This window comes from Arachis hypogaea, chromosome 11 (assembly GCF_003086295.3).
Source record: "Arachis hypogaea cultivar Tifrunner chromosome 11, arahy.Tifrunner.gnm2.J5K5, whole genome shotgun sequence".
NCBI lineage: Eukaryota > Viridiplantae > Streptophyta > Magnoliopsida > Fabales > Fabaceae > Arachis > Arachis hypogaea.
In genome coordinates, this window is record NC_092046.1 from 31,599,583 (window position 1) to 31,608,853 (window position 9,271).

The 9,271-nt window shown below is 40.1% G+C and overlaps 1 protein-coding gene across 1 annotated transcript; it reads left to right on the forward strand.

Moving 5' to 3' along the window:
- Positions 1-6,838: 6,838 nt before the first annotated feature.
- LOC112721210 (uncharacterized) lies at positions 6,839-7,390 on the forward strand. Its single transcript, XM_025772278.1, has one exon. It carries the CDS (start codon positions 6,839-6,841, stop codon positions 7,388-7,390), a length of 552 nt encoding a protein of 183 aa, XP_025628063.1.
- The last annotated feature ends 1,881 nt before the right edge of the window (positions 7,391-9,271 follow it).

The window sequence follows — 9,271 nt, forward strand, 5'->3', positions numbered from 1 at the left end:
ACCATTTATTTTACTTTGGGGTTCGAAGTCGACTCATCAAAATAAAATTAATCGCTTTAAAATATTATTTTGAAAAAAACTCGCTTTAGTGTAAAAGTTAGGGTTATTACATTGTACCCTCCTAAAAGAAAATTTTGCCTCAAAATTCAATTACCTGTAAACAGGTGTGGATAATCGGCCATTATCTTATAGTTCTTAGGTGTGTTATGTTTCCTCGTCTCGTCCCTAAGCTACTTTGACCAAAGAAACTATTTTGCCTCGTAGGTGTTTGTCACTCTTGTCTACTATTCGAACCGGTATGGCAGGATATGTCAAGTCGCTTCGAAATTGCACCGATTCCGGTTACAAAACATGGCTTTCGTCGGGATTATACTTCTTTAGTTGTGAAATATGAAAGACATCATGAAGATTTGACAAAGAAGGGGGAAGAGCTACTTGGTAAGCTACTGGACCAAATCTTTTAAGTATCTGAAAGGGTCCTACATATCGAGGGTTAAGTTTCTTCGCTCTAATACTTTGTTTGGATGTAAAATAGAAAATGTGAGGAAAGAAAATAGAAAGAAAGAAAATGAGAGGAAAGAAAATAAAAAGAAAAGTTAATTTTTTTTTATATTGTTTGGATGAAAAGAAAATAGATGAAAAGAAAGTAAGAAGAATTTTTTTTGTTTGGGTAAAAAGAAAAATAAAAAAAAGAAAAGTATAACCAAGTAAAATTATATTAATATCCTTATTTATATTATATATAAAGTATAATATACTAATATATTTAAATTATTTTTTTAATTAAAAAAGTGTTCCTAATCATATTTTAGAATTTTAATGTATTACTATTTTAAATAATAATATTTTTTTAAATTTATCTTTTTTTATTTTCTATTAAATATTATAAATTATGTTTTTAATTTTAATAATGTACATATTAGTAATTTTTCTTTTATTTTGGAACTTTCAGCAGTTTTCTTCGCAGAAAACTTAGATGTAGGCCCCACGCCACTGTTTTTCTTTTTCATCCAATTTCTGTGTTGATCCAATCAAGAGAAAATTATATTTTCCATCAATTTTCCTTCCTAGAGTTTTCTTTCCTTCTAATTTCAATGGATCCAAACATAGTGTAAAAGCTCGGCCTATTCTTGTGGTAAGGGTTACTTTCAAGAAAACATGGTCACTCTTATTAAACTCTAAAGGTTTTTGTCTATTATCGGCATAACTCTTATGTCGGCTTTGCATAACTTGAATCTTCTCACGAATCTTCTTTATCTATTTAGTTATTTCCTGTATCAAATCCGATCCTAGAACACTTACTTCTCCTTCTTCATACCAACATAGTGGCGATTGACACTTCCATCCATAGAGAGCTTTATATGGTGTCATTCCAATACTTTGTTGGTAGCTGTTATTGTAGGCAAATTCTATTAATGGCAGATACTTGTCCCGACTTCCTTGATATTCCATCACGCAAGATCTCAATATATCTTATAGTGTCTGAATTTTCCGTTTGGACTATCTATCTATTTGGAGATGATATGTTGTACTCATGTGCATCTCCATTCCAAAAGCTTTTTGAAAGGCTCCCTAAAATCTCGACGTAAATCTTGGTTTTCGATCAGAAACAATTGATGAAGGTATCCCATGTAGTCGTATTATCCCTTGTATATATAGCCGGGCAAGTCTTTCCAAAGTATAATCAACTCAGATCGGAAGAAAATATGTTGACTTAGTCAATCTGTCCACTATTACCCAAATAGCGTCATGTCCTTCCGACATTCTTGGTAACCCAGTTACAAAATCCATGGTAATCTTCTCCCATTTCCATTGAGGTATATCTAAAGATTGTAAAGTTTCTGAGGGTTTCTAACATTCCACTTTTATCTTCTGATAGGTTAGGCACTTCGAAACATACTCAACCACATCCTTCTTCAACCCTGGCCACTAAAACATACGCTTCAGGTCTTGGTACATCTTACTTACACCGTGATGCATAGAAAATCTACTTTGTTGGGCTTCCATCAAAATTTTCTGTCGTAAATTTTCTTGAGCAGGCACACAAATTCTGCTTTTGTATCTCCACAAACCCTCTCGATCTTGATATATTTTCTCTGGCTGACCTGCTTTTAGCCGTGTTTACAGTACTGACATTTCTGTATCTTGAGCTTGTGCTTTCTGAATAGCTGTCTTAAAATTAGATGTCAAGTACAACTGAGCCATAACAACTCCTTCTTACGTCTCTTTCATTCCAAAATTCAGATTCTCAAAAGCCGAAATTAACTCCTCTTCCTTCATCATCATCCAAGAAATACTTAAACTCTTCTGACTTAGAGCGTCTGCAACTACGTTCGCCTTCATAGGATGATAACTCGACTTAAACTCATAATCCTTAGGAGCTCAATCCATTGCCTCTGTCTCATGTTGAGGTCTTTCTGATCCAAGATGTATTTCAAACTCTTGTGATCAGAAAAACTTCAAACTGTGCTCCATACAGATTATGTCTCCATATCTTGAGTGCAAAAATTGCTGCTGCTAATTCCAAGTCATGCGCTGGGTAGTTCTTCTCATGAGGTTTCAGTTGTCGTGAAGCATAAGCTACCACATTCCTATGTTGCATCAACACACATCCTATACCTTTAAAAGAAGCATCACAAAATACTTCAAAATGTTCTTATGGATCTGGCAACACTAAAACGGGTTTTGTCGTAAGCCTTTTCTTTAGAGTCCCTAAACTCTTTTCACACTCTTCCATCCATTCGAACGGAACTTCCTTCTGTGTAAGTCGGGTCAAAGGTAATGCTACCTGAAAAAATTCATTGATAAACCTTCGGTAGTATCCAGCTAATCCCAGAAAACTTCGAACTTTAGTAACTATCATAAGTTGCTTCCACTGCAAAACCGTTTCAATCTTTGAAGGATCTACTACTATTCCTTCTTGTGAAATCACATGTCCTAAAAATGCCACTTTGGTTGCCCAAAACTCACATTTCGATAAATTTTCATGCAACTTGCGCTTCCTTAATATCTGTAGTACATTCCTCAGTTGCTCTTCATATTCCTCTTATGTATTAGAATAGATGAGAATGTCATCTATAAAGACTATCACAAACTGATCTAGATATGGACGAAAGATACAGTTTGTATAATCTATGAATACCACAGGAGCATTTGTCAGTCTAAAAGATATAATGGTATACTCATAATTTTCATATCTGATCCTAAACACAGTCTTTGGTATATCTACCTCTCTTACCCGAATCTAGTGATAACCTGATCGCAAATCAATCTTCAAAAATACTGTCACCCGCTTCAATTGATCCATCAGATTGTCTATCCGAGGAAGTGGATACTTATTCTTGATAGTGACCTTATTCAACTATCGATAATGCACGTACAACCTCATTCCTCCATCCTTCTTTTTTACCAACAATACTGGAGCTCTTCACGGTGACACACTTAGACGAATAAACTTCTTCCCAAGTAGCTCATCTAAATACTTCTTCAGTTTTGCTAGTTTCAATGGTGACATCCAATAAAGTGCTATCAAAATTGATCCAACTATAGGTATTAAATCAAGGTCAAACTCCAGGTTCTCATATGTCCAGGAGGAACAAAGGAGGGGATCCTAACTTCTCACCATTTTGCTGGAGATGATTTTACAATACTAGAAGGAACAAAGAAGGAGATCCTCACCTTCCACCATCTCACTGGGGTCGCACTTTCGAGAAAGAGTTCTTGAGATAAAGCAGTCACATTAATAATTAAATCATGCCCAATATTGTATTTATAATTAACATATAGTTCTTCAAACTTATCTCTACTATACTCCGATATCCTTTTAATCAACTCAAAACACTTCACAAAACTACTCTAGTTAACCTACCACAGTACTCTGTAACTCTAAGTCTCCGGCTCTAAATACAAAATAGAACTACCTCTTTTATCTTACTAGTACACTCTCGCTCACCCCAAAAGTCTAAACACTAGCTAGGAAATTTCAAATGAGGTTTGAAAAGTTAGAGGAATGGTTAATAATTAAAAAATTGAGTTTTCAACAAAAAAGTGGTTAAGGAGGTTTACAAACTTGCTAGAAAGTTCAAACAGTTAAAAACAGAGTTTTAGTGCAAAATAGGGCATTGTGCATACACATCATACTGTGTGTACGCACACACCAGACGATGTTTCCAAGGTGTGCGTACGCACAACTTGCAAAACTTCCAGAGTGTGTGCATGCACACCCTCGTGCGTACACATGAGACTCACTATACGCTCTGGTCAGTGCGTGCGCACGATAGTGTGCATACGCACATATACTAGATTTTCTAGTTTTCAGAAATTTCTGTTTTTAAACCCGAAATTCAAACGCACATAAATTTTTGTAAAAAAAATTCTTTCTTTGAGCGTTGTAAACTTCACTGATCTAATTTTCATTTAAAAAAAGTTTCACAAAGTTTGGGAGTCCGAAAGCCAAGATATGACCCGCCTAATAATTTCATAACTAAGACAATACCAAATGTTCCTAAACCAAGTTCACATGCTTTTCAATCACTTCACAACATACCAACATCCAAAATCCTACAGTCTATTCAACAAGTTCATTCATAAATTCTTACCAAATCCAACATCAACCATTAACATTTCACATTAGATATACATACCATATCTAACCATCAATTTCCAACTACTATGCACATCAAGCTTCCACATTCATTTCTTATATCCATTAAACATGAACAATTCACATAATTCAACTTATCCTACGGTCAATTAGCCTAGGTTTTTACGTAACATTATACATTAACTACGAGAATCCAAAATCATACTTTGGCCAATTCCTCCCTCAGCCCGGAACACCTCAAAATTCTCTCCTTCACAAGCTCTAAGTCTCCAAATCAATTCCAACGAGCTCCAGCCACCAAAGCTTGAACCCAATCACTCCAGTTTGCGGATTCAACTTCAATCCAATACAAATTCAATCTAATCCATACAATTCACCACAATTAACACTAGAGTTCACAAAATTGGACAAACCACAAGAGTTTAGAGTTTTTAACCTTACCCATTGATTATTGGGGTAAAACCTAATAATTATCCAAGGCTAGATTACACCTAAACAACTAAAATTATCAAAATATCTCAATATCAAACCAAAAATACAAAAAATAAAGGGGTCAAAAACTGGGGACAAAAATCTGAGATCCTTACATTGTTTAGTTAGAATCAAAGACCTTGACGAGATGAACGCGTAGCCACAAATAGTGTGACGATCGGAGCTCTGGATTGAAAGTTATGGGAGATTGAACATTAAAGTGAATAGTATTTTCAATGGTTTGTTTCCCTTCTCCTCAATGTAGCATGTTTCACCATGAAACCAGGGAAGAATGGCTGAAAGCTTGCATATATATGAGGTAGTGGAAGTGGGTTTGGGCCACTTGGACTCAGTTCAATCGGTTTGTTTCGTTGATCTAATTTGCACAAAAATCTTTAAAATTAGTATTTTAATCTACGTTTTAATTATTTTTACTTCTCTAAATTTTAAAAAAAAAATTGATTTCCTAATCTTCTTGGCTCATACTTATTTTATTAGTTAATTAATTATTAATTTACCAAATTTTATATTATAAACACTCGATTTGAACTGTTGATTAGATTAAATCTTAATTATCCATTAAAAAGGTAAATGGCTAAAATTACAGATGGAACTTAGAGTTTAAGTGTGTAAGTCATTTATAACAAATACTTGTGTTAGTGAAGTGTTATTTCTACCAAAACTTCATTTTTCCTGTATTCATTTGTATTCGTAGTTTTTTTGCTAAATATTGACGGTTAGATTAAATTTGATCTTAGTTTAAGAAATTAAGTGACTCTAGATACTAGCACAACAGTATGTCTAAGAACATGACAACATGCTTACTACTTGAGTAGAAATAAATACATATGATTCATATAAAAATATTTTATTTATATTAATTACTTTAATTTAATAATATTGAATCATATAGTTATTGTTCCGGCCCAACCCAACTAACCAAAGACCCGGGTCCGGACGACCAGCCGACTCGGAGGTCTACCGAGTCCAACCCCAGGAAGTGACCCAAACGTCACCTCCCCTCCCGTGAGTACTTGGACAGTTGTCAGAAGCTTCCAAACATGTGGGCCTGGCCCTCAAGGGCCCACCTGAGGTACGAACGAATGGAGAGTATAAAGGGGGAGGGACCTACCCCTCCTTAGAGGTATGTCACCTAACCCTAACCCTAATAGCCGCCTTTTGTACGGACACTGACTTGAGCGTTGGAGTTCTTGTAGGTGGTCCCACCTTATCCTCAACTCATCAGGCCGGAGGAGTCACTCACCGAAACACTCCAGCGTCCATCTCCCAGTCACCCCCTCCTTCATCACCACCAAATCCAACCCGTTCGGTACACGAGAAACCGAATATTGGCACCGTCTGTGGGGACCTCTGGCGTGAATGGATTTTCTGTGGGGCTCGGTCGATGAGCAGGAAGAAGAGGAAGTGCGTGAGGAGGAGGGAACCCGCCTGATGAGTAGAATAGCCTCTATGGCTTCCTCTCGCGAGCATACGAAGACCCCTCTCGTAGGAACGACCCTCTTTCCCGCTCCCCGAAAAGACGCTCCTCCGGGGGGACGGGTGGTGACAACGCAAGGATCATGCAGGAATTACGCCACCAAGTGCAAAATCTTGAAAGGGAGTTGGCAGCCAAGGATCGCTATCGATCCAGCCTGAGCATCTCCCGTACCCGGTCTCCCCCTATGAGATCGGAAGCCCAGGGAAGAAGCCCCTAGAGGGACCGTACTAGGCATAAAGCAGATGCTCAATCTCCTTCGACCCACGATGGCCAAGGTGAGAACAGAGAGAGACCGAGAAGGTGACGTGGCCCTAATCATGGGAGTGACTCTATTTCACCCCTCTATCCTTAAGGTCCGGCTGCCGAAATACTTTGACAAGCCAACAGACATGAGATACGACAGAACCCAAGACCCTCAGGAGCACCTGATGGCCTTTGAGACCAGGATAAACCTTGAGGGTGTCGGCAATGCAGTGAGGTGTCGTGTTTTCTCCGTGACCTTGGCAAGACCGGCAATCTGGTGGTTCAATGCACTTCCACAGGGGTCCATTATGAGCTTCTCAGACATAACTCACAATTTTTTAGCGCAATTCACCACACGCATCGCCAAAGCCAAACATCTCATTAACCTTTTAGGGATCACCCAAAGAGCCGGTGAACCGACCAGGAAATTCCTCGACAGATTCAACGACAAGTGCCTGGAAATTGACGGGTTGACCAACTCAGTGGCTAGTCTGTGTCTCACGAACGGGTTATTAAACAAAGATTTTAGGAAGCATCTCACCACCAAGCCTGTATGGACCATGCAAGAGAAATAGAACATGGCGAGGGAATACATCAATGACGAGGAAGTGAGCCAGGTGGTGGCAGCCAACAAATGGCAGCCAACCAACCCCTCCCCACGTTAAACCGGGCACACAGAAAGGTAGAAAGAACCCTCTAAGGATGGAGGACCGGCTAATCCCTTCAAGCCCTTCCCCTGAGTCGGAAAGTTCACGAACTATACTCCTCTAACGACCCCAATCGTCGAGGTCTACCAGCAGATCACCGACAAGAGCATCTTGTTGAAACCACAGCAACTGAAGGACAGAACAGGCAGGAACAAGAGCTTATATTGCAACTACCAAAAAGGTTTTGGCCACAAAACTCAAGACTGCTTCGACCTAAAGGACGCTTTGGAACAAGCCATTTGCGAAGGCAAACTAACTGAGTTCTCTCAGTTCATAAGGGAACCTAAGAGGAGGGAACGCGAACGTTCCAAAAAAGACAGGAGCCGAGTAGTGAAGCCAAGGCAAGGGCCTAACGAGGACAATGACCGCAGACTCACTATTATTAACGTTGTAGTCGGGAGAGATGCACCCCCTAGGTCGAAGTCTGCGAGAAAGAAAGACGCTAAGATCTTGGCCGTATCGTCAGGTAGCCACGAGACGTCGTCTAAGGAACCACCAAGAATATCGTTTAGGCCAGAAGATCAGTGGTTCCATGACATCCCGGAGAACACCCCATGGTGATCACAGGAAGAGTCGAAATTGGCTTGGTCAAACGAATCCTCATCGACCCTGGAGCTGACTCCAATATCATGATTAGAAACGTTTTTGATGCCCTAGGGCTCCGAGAGACCGACCTTAAAACTCATCAGCATGAGGTCATTGGCCTAGGAGACAATTTCATAAAGCCCGATGGGGTGGTCACCCTCCCAGTTAGCATCAAAGGAGGAGAAGGGAAGAGATTGGTAATAGCGGAATTCGTTGTCTTAAGGGACTCCACAGCCTACAATGTCATCCTAAGGAGGAAGACAATCAATGAATTTTCTGTTGTGATCTGCACTAAGTTTTTTATCATGAAGTTTGTCACAGACGATGGATCGATGGGATCCCTTTGGGGGACCTAGAAACAGCGGTTGCGTGTGACAACCTCTCCCTAAGAAAGAAATCGAAGGAAGCATCCGGGGTCTTCTTGGCCGACTTAGATTCCACGGTAGACGACAAGCCGAGGCCCGAGCCCGAGGGAGACCTGGAGAAGTTCAGGGTCGGTGACACGGAGGACAAATTCACCTTCGTAAACAAGAACCTCCCCCATGACCTGAAAGAGCCCCTCATGGAGGCCATCAGGGCAAACGGCGACCTATTCGCCTGGATGCCAGCTGACATGCCTGGGGTAGACCCCGATTTCATATCCTACCGACTTGTCGTGAAGCCGGATGCCAAGCCCGTTGCTCAGAGGTGGAGGAAGATGTCCCAAGAGAGAGCTAACGTGGTGGCCAAGAAAACGGTCATCCTGTTAGAAGCGGGGTTCATTAGGAAACTTGAGTACTCGACATGACTGTCAAAGAGTCCTCATAAAAAAGGCAAATGGAAAGTGGCGGATGTGCGTCGATTACTCGGTCCTCAACAAAGTGTGTCCCAAAGACTTTTTCCCTCTCCCCAACATTGACGCCTTGGTAGATGCGGCAGCAGGATATCGCTTCTTAAGCTTCATGGACGCATACTCAGGGTATAATCAGATACTGATGCACAGACCCGATGAGGAAAAAATGGCCAGGAGGCACTTACTGCTATAGGGTAATGCCATTTGGCCTGTGGAACGCAAGAGCGACCTACCAGAGACTGATGAACAGGGTTTTCAGTGACCTTATCAGGAAGTCGGTAGAAGTCTGTGTCGAGGATATCCTAGTAAAAACCAGCCAACTAGAGAACTTG

Coding starts and splice junctions, on each gene's coding strand:
- LOC112721210 (XM_025772278.1), top strand. CDS start 6,839: ATGGCCAAGGTGAGAACAGAGAGAGACCGAGAAGGTGACGTGGCCCTA.